The following is a 15,579-nucleotide window of genomic DNA, read 5'->3' on the forward strand; positions in this document are numbered from 1 at the left end:
TTGGTTGTCATAATCTTAAACGAACAGGGCCTAAGTAAGCTCATTTGCAGTTTTACACTGTTGATCCTTGGTGGGAATATAATCCATAGAAAACTAGCATTCTTGCCCATGCTATGCATGAGTGTAAAATAATAGGCCCCACACAATCAATACCTGAGGTGCAAAATAGCCGGCCCACCCTATGCATGGCTTGGGTGGAGATAAGGTAAAATGGTGGGCCCCACCTCATGTATTAATATGAGTGGAGTTGGTGGACCCACCCTATCAAAACATGGTGTAAAATGATGAGCCCCACCCCATGCATGAATTTCGGTAGATATGGTGGGCCCCATTCATTTGTTGGGCCATAACGTAAATACTAAATAGATTGTACCACGTAAATCATCTCATCTATAGCACTCTCTATAGATCTGACGGTTAGGATCAACCTATGGAGTGGGCCCCCCCTGTAAAAAATATTCCACAATCTTCCTGAACTCGGAGTACCTTGAAAGGGAAAAAAAACGTTAAAGGGGGTGAATTTATCCTCGAAGTAATGAAACATTCTCACGGAAATCGTTACAGTGGGGGATTTTATCCGTCAAAGGGGGGAAAGGGGTTGAATTTATCTTCACTGTGTTTGTCTCCATGGATCCAAAGCAAGCAAAAGCAGCGGCGGTTCAAGATCCTCGACATCGCTTATCCTGCACCAAATGTTTCGACTCTCTCTGGTTTTGCTACTGTACGCACTCTATCCCCTTTATTCTGAATTTTCATCCTAGGGTTTTTAGAAGATACAGATTGTTGCAAAGACAAGAGATCTAATAATCACCAATTAAATCACAATCCGCTGAGTTTTATAAATAACACAAAATTCAAAAATTTGAATAATATGTATGGTGGGTGGTTTAATTACTGGACAAAATGTCTTTGAAAAATCAATTATGGGAACCTGAGTAAGTCCTTTAGCGACCAAGTGCACCTTTAGTCCTTCCAATGATCCATTGGCTTTGAGCTTGCTCTTGTAGATCCATTTGCTTCCCACGAGATTCGTGTCAGGAGTGTGAGGGATTAACTTTTTATGTATTATTTTGATGAAGTGTTTATAATTCTTCCCTTGTAGCTGATGGCCAACCAGGATGTTTAGGGGTAGATTTAGTGGATTTTGGTTTGGCTGGAATGAGGGCGGGCAGCTGTGAGAGCATAATTAGAGGAAAAATATTTTGGATTGGGCTTGATTTTGCCTTAAACCCCAAAAAAAGGAAAACCCAAAAAAAATAAAAAAAATTAGATCCAATGTGTGTTATGTCAAGAGTTACCATTTCCGACAATAGTGCTGTCTCAGCCGTGATAAGGAGAGAGGGAATGTAGTTTACCCAGATTATTAGTCATGTGGGCTGTGGTGCCGGTATTGGGGAACCATGCTCCATCCTGATTGCCGGCAAGGGTCATTGCAGTTAAGGCATGAGAGACATCCTTTGTCTGTTATGTCTGTCTGGTTGAACGTTGCCAGCAATCCATTGCCATGTGGCTCATTTTGCCACAAATCTGACAGGCCTCTCCTTTCTTGGTGTTCGATTGGATGGGTGGATTTGATGCATTGGATTGAGGGTTCTTTCCCAATATGCCATCGGTGTTCCTTGGTTGGTGTGAAGCATGATGAAATCCACGCCATTTGGAGGAAAACGATGCATGTTGTTTTCCTTTACTTTCATAATTCTTCTCTCCCATATGTCCTTGAGATTGTTGGCTTACGAAGACCATGCTTTGATTAACTATGCTAGCTCCTTTAAAAGCACGTATGTTTTCATAGTTTCATGGCATCATGCCCTTGAAGAAGTGGTAAAATTTCTCGATAAGATGGAGCAAGGGGCTTGAGCATTGTGGTGACAAATGATGAATAATATGGACTGAGACCATGGTATAAAGAGAAGACTTTCTGAGAGTCACTAATGGATTTGCTGATTGCAGTAAGATCATCACAATTGCTCTTGAATGTGCGAATGTAATCTGAGAGAGAAGATGTACCTTTTCGGTGGAGATGCAATTGTTGCATGAGATAAAACTCACTTTCTTGAGATTCCTGAACAAATGAATATTCAATGTCTTGCCACACTTCAGCTGTAGTTTCCAATCCAACTGCTAGTCCAAGCACCTCTTCTTAGAGTGTGCCTGTGATACAACCTCTTAGTAAGTGATTGGATCTGTGCCAAGAAATAAAATTCAAGTTTTCAATTATCTTACTTCCTTCAGTGGAGGAAGCTAGAAACCACATAGGTACATAGTGGTTACCATCAAGGAGCCTCATCATGTCTTGGCTCTTGGTGAGGCCCATGAGTCTGGTTTTCCAAAGGAGAAAGTTAGTTTGAGTGAGTTTGATGGAAACAAAATTTCAAACGTTGTTATGAAAGGAAAATTATACTTAATGGAGGATGAGTTTTGTGGTTGGGAGGCCATAAAAAATTGTACACAGGAAACTATGCTAGAATAAAAATAAGAGGAAAATGAAAGATGAGGAAAAAGATAGTGCAGTCGAATTAGCCAAGGTGAGAGAGATTAGCTGAGAAAATGAAAGAGATTGAAAAAGTGGTATATATATTGGTTTTTTTATTAAGATGAATGAGAATGAAGAGGCGGTGAGAGAGATACAGAGAGTATTAATGCAAGAGATAGTATTAAAGAGAGAGATAAATATGGTATTGAATAACATAATTATCGCCTACTCTGACAACTTAAACTTTTGGAGTAATGGGTTGTTTCACACGGTATCAGAGCAATTGCCTCATGGCAGGTCCTGGATTCAAAACCCAGCAACTCCTCAGTATTAAACACAAATCCACATTTATGGCTAACCCCAACATGTGCCACGCAACAACCAAAAAAAGAGGGGCCGCGTGTGAGGGGGAGTGTTGAAGTATAAATGATTAAACAACACCAACTCTAACAGTTTAAGCTCTTGGAGTAATTGATTGTTTCACATGGTATCAAAGCCTTTCGCAGGCTAAGTATTCCAAATCCTCCACCTCCCCTCTATTCTCCCCGTCCTCGGTTGGTTCCTAGCAGCAGCCGTAGCCTTTATGATACGTATATGTATGGTGTATAGGAGGTAGTTGCGAGGTAGTTATTGTAGGGATTTGCATTTTAGGTTTGTAGGTATGTGTTTTAGAGTCATGGGTGTTAGTTTTTATTATGTGTCATGTTAGTGGTAAGTGGGTTGGTGATGTGGCAATCTCATTATGCTTGTATTTAAGTTTATGTATTTCAATGTAATGGGGGAGAAGAAAACTTTACAGCAAAGGAGACTTTGTTTAGGAGAGTCATGGTTCCTCTCGATTTGAACCGTTAGGAGGTCCATTTTGTTACGTGCCTAATCGGCCGTGACACAAATAAATAAAATTAAACGATAGAAAGAGATGAGGGAGTGGTTGATTCGAGGCAACCAGACCTCCTAGTGGTTCAAATCGAGAGGAACCATGACTCTCCTAAACAAAGTCTCCTTTTGCTGTAAATTTTTCTTCTCCCCCATTACATTGAAATACATAAACTTAAATACAAGCATAATGAGATTGCCACATCATCAACCCACTTACCACTAACATGACACATAATAAAAACTAACACCCATGACTCTAAAACACATACCCACAAACCTAAGATGCAAATCCCTACAATAACTACCTCGCAACTACCTCCTATACACCATACATATACGTAACACTTTACTCCTTCCAGCGTCGATGGTGAGCCCTTCTCCCGTTTCTCCTTCGTTAGCTTCGGGTTTTCTGCCTCCTCTTGCTTTACTATCTTCTTGGCTCTCGTAGGTAATTTGAAAAATAATAAGAAAAGTTGAAAAATAAAAATAAAAACCGAGCCGTCTTTTCTTACTTCTCTCTAATTTCTACTTTTCTCTTTCCAAATGCCAACTCTCATTAACAGCCTTTGTTTATTTTATTCTCTCTATCTCGTATAGGCATCATCCCTAAAACTCTATGTTATGTTTATTCTCTCTTCTCTATCATTGCTACTTCTCTCTTTCCAAAAGCTAACTCCCATTAACAACCTTTGTTTCTTTTATTCTCTCTATCTCGTATAGGCATCATCCCTAAAACTCTATGTTATGTTTATTCTCTCTTCTCTATCATTGCTACTTCTCTCTTTCCAAAAGCTAACTCCCATTAATAGCCTCTGTTATTTTTTATTCTCTCTATCTAATACAAACATCATCCTAAAACACACACTCTCTCTCTCTCTCTCTCTCTCTCTCTCTCTCTCTCCAGTTACTATCTCTTTCTCTCATTTTTTTTCTTATCCTACTAATTAATTTCCTACATGTTATCGATGGCCTCCCAAACTCATCATCAGCTAAATATAATTAATTTCCTACATGTCATCGATGGCCTCCTAAACTCATCATCAGCTAAATATAATTTTCCTTTTAATACCAACGTTGGTAACTTTGTTTCCATCAAGCTCACTCAAACTAACTTTCTTCTAATGAAAAACCTAAATTTGGGCCTCATCGAGAGCCAAGACACGACGGGGTTCCTTGATGGTAGCCATTCTATCCCCATGCAGTCTCTAGTGTCCTCTACTGAAGGAAGCAAGCCGATTGAGAACCAATATTTCAAGACATAGCATAAATCCGATCATCTTCTCAGAGGCTTGATCACAAGCATAGTCTCAGAAGAAGTGCTAGGACTAACAGTTGGATTGGAAACTACAGCTTAAATGTGGCAAGCCATCAAATATTTCCTTTGCTCAAGAATATCAAGAGCACGATTTTTGTTTTGAATGGTTAATGAGCACGAATTTTATCTCATGCAATAATTGCACATGCACCGAAAAGGTTTCGCTCTCTCAGATTACATTCACACATTCAAGAATTATTTTGGTTATCTTACTTGAAAACCCGTTAGTGATCGTAAAAAGTCTCATCCTTACTGTATGGTTTCGGTCCATATTATATTTCTCATTTGTCACCATAATGCTCAAGCCTCCTATTCCATCTTACCGAGAAATTATATCACTCCTTCAAGGGCATTAAATTATGAAGAATATGCACACCTCTGAAGGAGATAATATGGTTAATCAAAACATGGCATTCATGAGCCAACAATCTCAATGACAGATGGGAGAAGTTTAACAGCAGGGGTTGTTCTCCTCCAAAGGCCGTGGTTTTCCTCAAGTTACACAACTGAAAAGGACAGAAGGCATCTTAGGAAAGAGGGCCCCCTCCATTTTCTCTATTATCTTGTTCTCTATTGCTTGGGGTCTCCAAGTCCCTCACCGATAGAGTATTTCCATTGAAAGTTGAACGCTTGCAATATTTTTAGGAGGATGGAATTTAGACATGGGAATAGATGTATGTCTTGGGAAGGGGAATTGCGGATCACTTTTTAATTCATTGCAAGGTGGTGTCAAGGATTTGGGTGACCATTCTCACATATTTGTTCACCGATTAGGGTTTCAGATATGGTGTTCAAGTTAGTTGGCAAGCGGCGAAAAGGGCCTTTCAGCACTAAGGGAGGATTATTTGGAGAGTTCCTCTGTTTGTGGTGTTGTTGGCTATTGTGATGTTGCTAGATGGCCACCAGCACCAGAAGACATACTTGAAGATAAACTAGGATGGAAGTTCATGGCATTCTCGGACTAATTAGGATTGGGATAAAAAAAGGTTGGCCCAGTGCACGAGGCTCCCGCCATTGCGTAGGATTGGGATAGTATTTAGAAATAATATGGAGAACTTGTCTAGGTGTTTGGCAGTACAATAGGATTAAAGACATCAATGAAAAAATTATGCATTTAACTAGCTGGACTATGAAGAGGGATTGGAAGGACTATTATGCGTTGTTGTAGGGTCCCTTCTAATGCGATATTGATATAGCCTCAATTGGAGAAGCTGAATTTCGAAAGTAATAATTATCTGAGAAGTAGGGGAAAATAAATAGAGCAGCTCTAAAACTGTTCAGGCAAACATGAAAAAAGGCGGGCATATAAAAAAAAAAACTAACCCTCAATACTGAAAGTATCTCTTCACCATTCCCTGCAAAAGTCGTCCATAATCCATATAGCCTATATAAGGAGAAACCCTAACTCCACATTAAATTCTAGTGTTTTTGATTTCTTTTCTAAAAGTAATCATCTTCTAGATCAAGAACTCACTGATGAAAACAGACTGACTCAAGAATCCTAAAACTGAAAACATACCTCAAGAAAACAATGCCTACTAGAAACCCCTTTACAACGATCCCTAAAATGAAATAAAAATTGCATAAAAATTCATCATAAATAAAAATTGGCAAGACCTCTTGAATTTGATGCCCAATTAACCACAAGTAGCCCTTTGATGATGTCAGCATGATGTCACCACTTCAGCTTACAAAAGGGTGTAATTTTCTTCTTCTCTTTGTTGTTAACATAGAGGGGCTGGTTGTCCCACTTATGGGCCTGTTGGCCCATTGTATTTGCATCATTGCCTACCATGAAAACAACTCACCCTTAAGTTCAAATCTTAATGCACTTGTATGTCCTTAACATCAATTTGCATCAAATCTTAGCATTAATCATTCTCATATCTCATATGATCTTGAAAGCCTACGCTGAAATGCAAAATAACACAAGGGGGTATGATATTTGAATTTAAAATGTTCCATTGCTTTTTTAAAGGCTATATTTTACAAATTGTGCCGTGTAAAGTTGAATGTATATCGTGAAGCATTCATCCACTGAATGCAACATGTGACCCAGATGCCCTTGGCTTGATGTTCTTATGTTTCCTTTGGTAAAATCTACATGATTACTCACAAGCGTCACATAATATAGTCAAAGCCTTTTTCTCAAAAGTTTTTACTGTCATTTATTGAAAAATTGTCTTCTCTGCTGCAATTCTGGTTCAAAAGCCTTAACTGCCATTAATTGAAAAATTGTCTTCTCTGCTGCAATTCTGGTTGGTTTTATCCGGATATGCCTCATTAGGTCTCTTAATGCATTGGATGAATCTCTTCAATTTGAATTTCGTTTATTCAGTAAACAAACAGCAGAGTGTACTTTCTTGGAAACTATGATTCGTGGACACGGACACGGCAAACTCCAAAGAGCTAGAAACGGGGACACGGCTAAAATAGAAAGTACATATAATCATGATTTGAGGACATGGAGTTGTGTGCCGAATTTCAATACGGATATGAGTTATTTTACATGGCAACCCCTAAAAATCTAGAAATAGTGTCACACTCATGCACATACATACATATAAAGTTACTGACACTTCTAGCTGTACATTTAAAAGTTCTAGAGGAGTGTCGACACGTGTGGACACTGGTGTCCTGTCGGCCACGGCACGACACATTTGTCGGCAATAAATTCCAAGTGTCTGCCAAATCATAGCTTGGAAACTGGAATTTTAGTAGTGTTCTTATCTCTGTTTGCTGGGCGCACTTGAACTGTTTTTCAGTCTATTCTTAATTTATCTTTTATCTTTCATGCTCATTTACACATGTTCGACATGCCCTGACATGCTTACTGTGTAAAATCTTTTTAAAAAAAAATGCTTACTGGGTAAAATCTTAATTTATCTTTCATGCTTTCTGCTATTATTTATACACTTCATTTTTTGTGTCTGATCCTGACACATGTCCATATCTAAGCAATGTATCTCACATGGCAACCGTGTGGATTACTGACGATAACCTACCTAGGGTACTAATTATAATTTTTGATATCTATGTAAGTATTATTCTATATATCGTAGCAACATCTGTTCCAAACAAACCTTCTAAGGGTTCATGCTGAATTAATTAAATTGTTTTTTCTAGTCGTTTCATTTCAAATTTTGCATTTTCTTCAAAGTTTTTCTCTTGGGTATTATCTCTTGAGTGCTGCCATTCAGTATTATCTCTTTGGCCTTTGTTTTGTATATTTTTCCTTTTTTTCTTCACTATCTTGGAAAAAAACCAAAAGGAATGTGTGGGGTTTAGTTCTGTTATCTCCATCTTTACGTACCATTATCAGTCTGTGTTATTTTCTCAAGTTTTTTAATTTTTCATGTGTCAAACTGAAATGGGTGTGTTTTTATGGCAGCTCCAGTTCATCAGATGCAGCAATATTATAGGCAGGGATTATTTGACAACTGTCAGGAAAAGTGGGGTGCTCTTTTTGATTGTTTCCATCTAAAAACAAAACGATCATCCGAGGTGCAGGTGAGTTTTACTTATTTTACTCTAAATCTTGATACCCTGCAGAACATTTCTAATTTGTCTACCATTCAAAAAAAAATAAAAATAAAAATTGTAATTTGTCTTCGCATAGCAACTACCCACGACGTCAAATTCTGTTACATGGAAATCATTACTTCTTTTGCAGAATTTTGTTGAAAATATAAAGTTTATGTTGTTTTTCCTCAGTTAAATAAAAAAGACGTTTATTGCCCATACATTCCATACTTGTATTCTGCATCCTGGGCTTTTAACTTATCGGTTGTAGTTCTGTATGCACGGCCATTTTCTTATAAGTTATAATCAATATTTAGATGCTCGGGCCTTGGCTTCGATTTGATGAGTGACTTGGTCCAAGTCAACTCAAAATAGGCATGTCTTGAGCGAGTTTTTGAGTTTAACTTTGCTTATATTTGTGGTCTGATGCTCCAGTTTTTTATTAATAGATTGAGTTTTGAGTCTTCAGGCAAGTTTTCAAGTACTCGATTATGTCTATTCAGGTTCCTATGTAACCACATCACCTGGTCACCCTCTTACCTGATCTGAATCTTAATTAGAAAGCTTTTCGGGTAATGATTTGAACTTTTAAACCCTGCTTGTAACGTAGCTTAAGATATGCTTCGATACATGCTAGTGTTATTTTACTTCAAGAAAAGGCATCCTTTCAAATTAACTTCTTAAATCATTTTCAAGGGAAAAATTTTCAATCCAAAATAAAGTGATGGGTAGTTTGATTTCACTGTCTGCTTCTCTATCTGCCTCGATTCCGCTTCTCGATGAGCATGCTAGGCCTTAACTTCCCCTTATGTTTTCTATAGGTTGGAACTTCCAAGTTCCTTGGATTTTCTGGGAAGAATTGGATTTTTTTTTTGGGATTAATTAGAGGTGGAGACTTTACCTTTAAAGCAGGTACTGGGATCTTTGATTTTCCACTTTGAATCATTACATTGTAGAAGGGGATCCTCAAAACACTATCAGATGGTCAAGAAAGGCGTGTAAGTTTCTGTGGCAATTAGGCGATAACATAGATGAGGTTGAGGTGCTTGATATTTGCACATCAGTGGAATGACTTTTACCAATAGGGGGTTTGATTCTCTAGCAAAATAGGGGTGGCTAGGGTAGAGCCGGCAACTGTTTTTTCATTCCTTCGACATTGTTTCTGTAGCCTGACCACACTCGTATTTCATTTTTATTTAAATGAAGTCGTTACTGTTAAAAAAACCCGCCTTGAATTTTGCAAAGGAGTTTCCAGTTTCACATTGTACATCAGCCCCCTTATATTTACAAATGAAATCTGGTATGGATTATGTTAATCTGACTCTATTTGGTCCTGTCATCTTCTTTGTATCAGCTCATGCAATCGATCTTCTCCATAAAATATTTTGTGGATTAACATAATCCATGCACAGAGGGGCGAGCCTTGGTGCAATGATTATGTTACTCCATTGTGACCTGGTGGTGACGGGTTCGAGTCACGGAAACAGCCTCTCTGCAAAGCAGGGGTAAAGGCTGCATACATCTAGCTCTCCCCAGACCCCGCAATGGCGGGAGCCTGATGCACTGGGCTGCGTTTTTTTATTTTTAAACATAATCCATGCCATACATTTTCCTACTGAATTCTGCTAACACATGCCTGTGGATTCCATTGCTTAACTGGACCCAGATGGCTAAAGAGGGGTCCTATCTTTCCGAAGGTCGTATTTTAAACCATATCCAATCTGAGAGCATCTCTTGAATTTTTGGCTTTTGTATTTTATTTCGGGCCGAGGGCCATCGCTTCTAGGTTGTACTGCGGGACATCTTGTCCCTTGTCTTTGAGTTTTGGTTAGAATAAAATCGTTTTGTTACCTTTAAAAAAAACTGGACCCGGATGGTTTGAGCCGTTGGGCTTGTGGATGGAAGTCAAAGTGCAACAGGGACAATGACGATGATTGAATGTCGTGGGTTTCAAACCATGTAAATCATGGACTGCTAATCCAATGGATGAGATTATTTAGCTCCAGTTTCGTTCCATATTTAAACACCGATTCTAGATAACCTAACATATTGAAATGCCCATATTTTACATATGATAATATTGAAAGATAGATATACCCATAAAAGCTTGAGGTATACAAAAATGTACATGTATAATTGAAATAAATTAAAAGTTTAAAACAATATAAATAATGCCAAAAATAAGAAAAATGATAATTTTCTTTTTCCTAATAAGAGTGCTGATATGTCTGACAGTGATATATATGCCTGGGATATCAATTTTTTTAATTAAGGAGTGCTCTTGTTAATTAGGTCATGTATTTAAAAAAAATTTGCTGAGTAGGGGTCCTCATATCTGGAGTTGTCATGCCCAATTTCAGCATGTATTGTTGCAATTACATACTTGCATGACACATTAATTCAACACATCTTTATATATATATATATATATATATATATATATAGAGAGAGAGAGAGAGAGAGAGAGAGAGATGATATTACATGAGTTCATTTCCTCTTCTTTAAAATAGAAACACCAATCTCATCCTTGTCCACTCCTTGTCGGCCTTGCAATAGGCCCTCAAGAAATCTACTAAGGTCGAAAGCTTGGTTGCAATTCACAGTTCTAAAACTCTAGGCTTGATCCCATCATGTTTGATAGGAGCCCCCTCTTCCCCAATTTCGTAATCACCGTGAAACTCTTGAACGCCACAATGTTCAATGTCACCCTGTTGCCCACACAACTGGCGTGATATAGGGCTTCAAACCCACATGCTGCCTGTTGCATTAGATCTTTAAATCTAAAGAATCCATCCTTCCCCAGAGTGAGACTATCTGGATTTCAAAATTGAAGAACGAGCTAGGTGGAATCATGTTCTCCCGGAGTGAGACTATACAGATCTCAAAATTGAAGACAGAGTTAGGTTACCGATGGACAGGCGGGGGATGGAGCGGTCATTAGACTTAACGATTGAACACCCTCGTATAATCTCAAACAAATATCATGTCTTTGGCAAATGAGAGCCAGAGCAGCACAATCCTCTCTTTGGAGCGATTCAGACCAGAATCCCTGTGTTCAAGGCATCCCCTTTCCCTGAACACCCCTGGACCTTACACGGCATGCTAAAGTTTTAAGAATTCCGCTATTATGGCTCCCAGTTGTGCTGTTTAGTTGGCCTTGACTCTGGAAGAACCACTCATGTTCCACCACATCCTTGGGACAGGCCTTGGCGGCGCCCGCCGAACGATCTGGAGTTTGTCTGTGATGTTCTTCTCAGAATAATATATGCTGTTTGACATAAAAAACTTAAAACTCAATAGGCATCATGGCAAATAAACTACAAGCCAAAAGAAATGAGATGGGGTAATTAGTACTATTAGTTGCAACTAGGGCTGGACATGGTTCGGTATTGTGGTATACCCAGAACCGAACCATTTGCAATCAGTTCCCAGGAATTGGAACCAGAACCGAACTTGATCGGTTCAGTTCGGTTCTGGGTTTACCCACCCTTACTTGAGAAGGTTCCAGCTACTAGTCTTGTTCTGTTCAAGAACCGAACCAAACTGTTCTAGCTAGTAGTCTGGACTCCAAAGAATTTCTGGACATATCAAATTATCATTAGTCTGGACATATTTGTGATGTTCATGTTGGCAAATGGCAATGCATTAAAGGGGGGTGAATTTATCCTCAAGCAGTAAGTGTGAACCATTTTTTCTCACGGAAACCTTTAGGAGAGGGGGATATGATCCCGCTCGGCTCTAGGATCCCAAACCTAGAACCGAACCAGAATTCCCACGGTTCCAGGATCCCAAACCGGAACCGAACCACCAAATCCTAGAACCGAACCAAACCAAATAGGCCGGTTCGGTTCAGTTCGGTTCTTCGGGTTGAACCGGAACCATGTCCACCCCTAGTTGCAACTCACAGTTAACTCCTAGCTCGCAGTCCCACCGTCTTCATTGTACACGGGGCACTTGCGTATGATGATCCAGACTATTGATAATATATCCCATCCATGTGATTGCTCACCGGTTCAACAGTCCTGATTATTGTATATGGGGGCCACTGTTTCAGTGGGAGTAGCAATTTCCAAATAAGATAGGTTCATCCTTTTCCTAATTACTTGTGTTGAGTGGGTCTGATAAATGTCTCGAGCACACATCCTACATATGGTTTTGAAATTGTGGTGTCCCTTTTTTTTTTTTTTTAATCGTAGCAAGTTTATGCTGAAAAACTGAGGGGGCGAGAAAAAATGTCACCCCCAAATGTACAGCGAAAACAGAACAAGGAAAAATCGAAGGAAAAAACACAAGAGAGCCACCAAGTCAAGGAGTCAGAAATTAATAAAATTCCAGCAAGTCTATCAACTCCTTCCCTAGCTAACCGATCTTTAGCCGACCTTCTAACATGGTTAAAAGTAGTGTATGCCCCTTCAATCTTATCCAACATCTAGTCAAAGAACTGAGCGAACCTCCAGGGGGAACCGAAGATCCCCTAAGCCAACGAATTCTATTAAGTGAATCCCCTTCTGCTATTACTTTGTCTAGCATCTCCTTATCTAGCCTATGGATGCCTTGTTATATTGGTTAAATTCTATTGAAGGATTATTAAAACTTTACAAGAAACATTGCTCACAGTGAATCTGGGCCCTTCTATATCCTGACAATTGTCAAGCTCATGTGCCCGCCCAAATCGAAAACCCTTTAGATCACTGCTTGGATGCTTCTTTTTGTACTTGGTCATCACTTATTACATACATTTGCGGAGCTTGAGAATGGTACTCATTTTTCACTTGTGAATGTGAAAAATTTAGTACTTGGTCATCACCTTTTTTGGGGTTACGATAGAGATTCAGATTGCACATGAAGGGTTGGGTGTGCCGATTTTGCCGATCATTTGGAGAGAAGCCCAGTTTTGGTAGTCACAGGAGAGCGGAGAGAATATTGAAATCTCATCTCCTCAAGATTTCAGTATTCCCTCCCTCCCCTTCTTGCCTTCCTTGCATGACCCAGAAAATAGTATCACCCAGTTGATTCCATCGTTATACTTTAAAAGCTAAAGCTAATGCTGTACAACTATCAAAACATTCTTCATCCATAGATGGTTTAAAAGCTTTGTTTTGACTGCTGGTGTCATCATGTTTTCCTTCTTTGTAGTTTCTCATTTCTATCTCCAAATTGTGCTTTGTTTCAGGTTGATTTGTTTTCACCTCTGTCTGGTTAGAATTTTCAATTTTGGGATCTCCTGATGCAGGAAATTCTCGAGGCACGTGAGAAGAGCAAGACTCACATTTGGTCTTTTAGAACAGTGGAAGAAGCTTCTGCTCATTGGCAGGAGCTCTTTGGTGATGTAAATGACGGCGAATGACAAATGACAAATCTATCAAATATTTCCAATTTTGATCAACCGATCTATGCTCTTGTTAATGGCTCAGATTGTTGGACAATTTGCTAATCCAAATATATCAGAGGCCAAGGATTTGATTCTTGCTTACTAATAAAAGAAGTGATTATCCCCCCACTTAATCATTTGGATCTAATTGCTCCCAGGGTAATTGATCCTCTACACCCATTTACAGCTTAAAACATATCAGCATTACTCATTGTTGTATTCATCTTCTTGAAGATTTTGCAGAGATATTATTGCATTATTATTAATATTGCTGATTCAGAATCTAACATTCAATCTAGGGCATCCATGCCTACCTTCCAAAAAAAGAAAAATAATATAAAAAAATTTCTTATTTTAGCACCACATGGAGGTGAGCCAAAGGTTTTTGATTCTGTATCTTTCACTTTTGCAGCTTTAATTTTCTTATTTTTTTTTGCTTTAACTCTTTCTTTCTCTTCATTTCAAATGAAATATTAAAAAAAACATGAGTAGAAGATTTAAAAAAGAAAAAGAGAGCTTGGCATGCTTTCCTATTTTTAAAGAATTCTTCTTCTGGAGTCAAATAAAAAAATGGCATGCTTAGAGTCGAAATTTTATGTGATTTTCTCCTTCCAATGCAAGATATGAATACCAACATATTATTTTAATTTTCTTATGTAAATGGGTTCCATCGAAATCCCTAAAACCCACATGATCCTAGTTAGGAATCTGCCTTTTTTTTCTCTTTCTTGCCAGTAGAGAATAATATTATATAATATTGAGTATAGGGAAATGATATCAGCACAACCATGTTTTAAATAATAGCACAGGCTCAGCTTGTCTTTTCTTTTTAATTGGCTTGTGAGAGCTTTTGAGAAACTGTAATAACCTTTGACAGCTCTTTAAATACTAAAGACAAGATGAGTTAGTGTAATTATCAACACATGGCTGTGCTGATATCATTCCCTTTTAAGTATAAAATATGTATTCCTGTTAGAAGAAAAAGAAGTGCGGGCTGCTGTGTAGGGCTGCAACTCGAGCCGGGTAAAACCCGACCCGCATCGACCCGACCCGAAAATAGCCTGGGTCGGGTTCAGGTTTCATGGGTTTCGGGTCGAGCCGGGTTCAGCATTCAAAAGCCCGCATGAATCTCGGGTCGAGCCGGGTTTGAAGGGGCCCGACCCGACCCGACCCGACCCGAGTTACATAAGTTATAGTATGTACATTTTTTTCTATTGTTAGTTAAAAGTTAAAGGGATAATTACATTTACACCCCCTCTAGTTTCTGACACATCCACTTCCACCCCTATAGTTTAAAACGTGACAAATACACCCTTGTAGTTTCAATTTGTTTAAGGTAGGCCCCCTCAGCTGAAGGTTCGTCCATAGATTGAAGGGTTAGGATGATCCGATGGAGCTGATTTTTTGGGCACACCCTAACTATGTCAGGACCCATCAAATGAACGCTTTGGATCATCCAAACAATGTGGGCCCACATTATTTGGGTGATTTTTTGGTAGTGTTTGGATTCGGGTAGGGTCCACATTATTTGGATGATCCAAAGCGTTCATTTGATGAGTCCTGACATAGATATGGTGTGCCCAAAAAATCAGCTCCATCGGATCATCCTAACCCTTCAATCTACGGACGAACCTTCAGCTGAGGGGGCAAACCTTAAACAAATTGAAACTACAGGGGTGTATTTGTCAGGTTTTAAACTATAGGGGTGGAAGTGGATGTGTCAGAAACTAGAGGGGGTGTAAATGTAATTATCCCAAAGTTAAAGTGAAAACCCACGCACCCACTGTTACTGTATGTGAGTGTAATTTCTGCTTCTATGAGTTGAGTTGATTCAAGTATTTGATTCAGCATTGTTTGATTGTAATTACAACATTGTTTGATTACAGCATTGTTTGATTCAAGTGTGATGTGAGTGTAATTACATCATTGTTTGATTCAAGTGTAATGTGAGTGTAATTTCTGCTTCTATGAGTTGAGTTGCCTTGCCAAACAAGAATTTTCCTTAAAAATTTGCGTCAA

General features: G+C 38.8%; 1 protein-coding gene across 2 annotated transcripts; it reads left to right on the forward strand.

Moving 5' to 3' along the window:
* Positions 1-530: 530 nt before the first annotated feature.
* Positions 531-13,806, forward strand: LOC143863706 (uncharacterized). 2 transcript variants are annotated; one of them, XM_077374463.1, is made up of 3 exons: positions 531-721; positions 8,059-8,171; positions 13,423-13,806. In XM_077374463.1, the coding sequence occupies exons 1-3, from the start codon at positions 628-630 to the stop codon at positions 13,534-13,536; spliced, it is 321 nt and encodes a 106-aa protein (XP_077230578.1). In that variant the 5' UTR covers positions 531-627; the 3' UTR covers positions 13,537-13,806. The 2 variants fall into 2 exon arrangements, with proteins under 2 accessions (XP_077230578.1, XP_077230577.1); XM_077374462.1 differs by having other exon boundaries at positions 534-721; positions 8,059-8,177.
* The last annotated feature ends 1,773 nt before the right edge of the window (positions 13,807-15,579 follow it).

Source organism: Tasmannia lanceolata, unplaced genomic scaffold (assembly GCF_043159265.1).
Source record: "Tasmannia lanceolata isolate RefF3 unplaced genomic scaffold, GAP_Taslan_0.1 ptg000044l, whole genome shotgun sequence".
In the NCBI taxonomy this organism is placed as follows: Eukaryota; Viridiplantae; Streptophyta; class Magnoliopsida; order Canellales; family Winteraceae; genus Tasmannia; species Tasmannia lanceolata.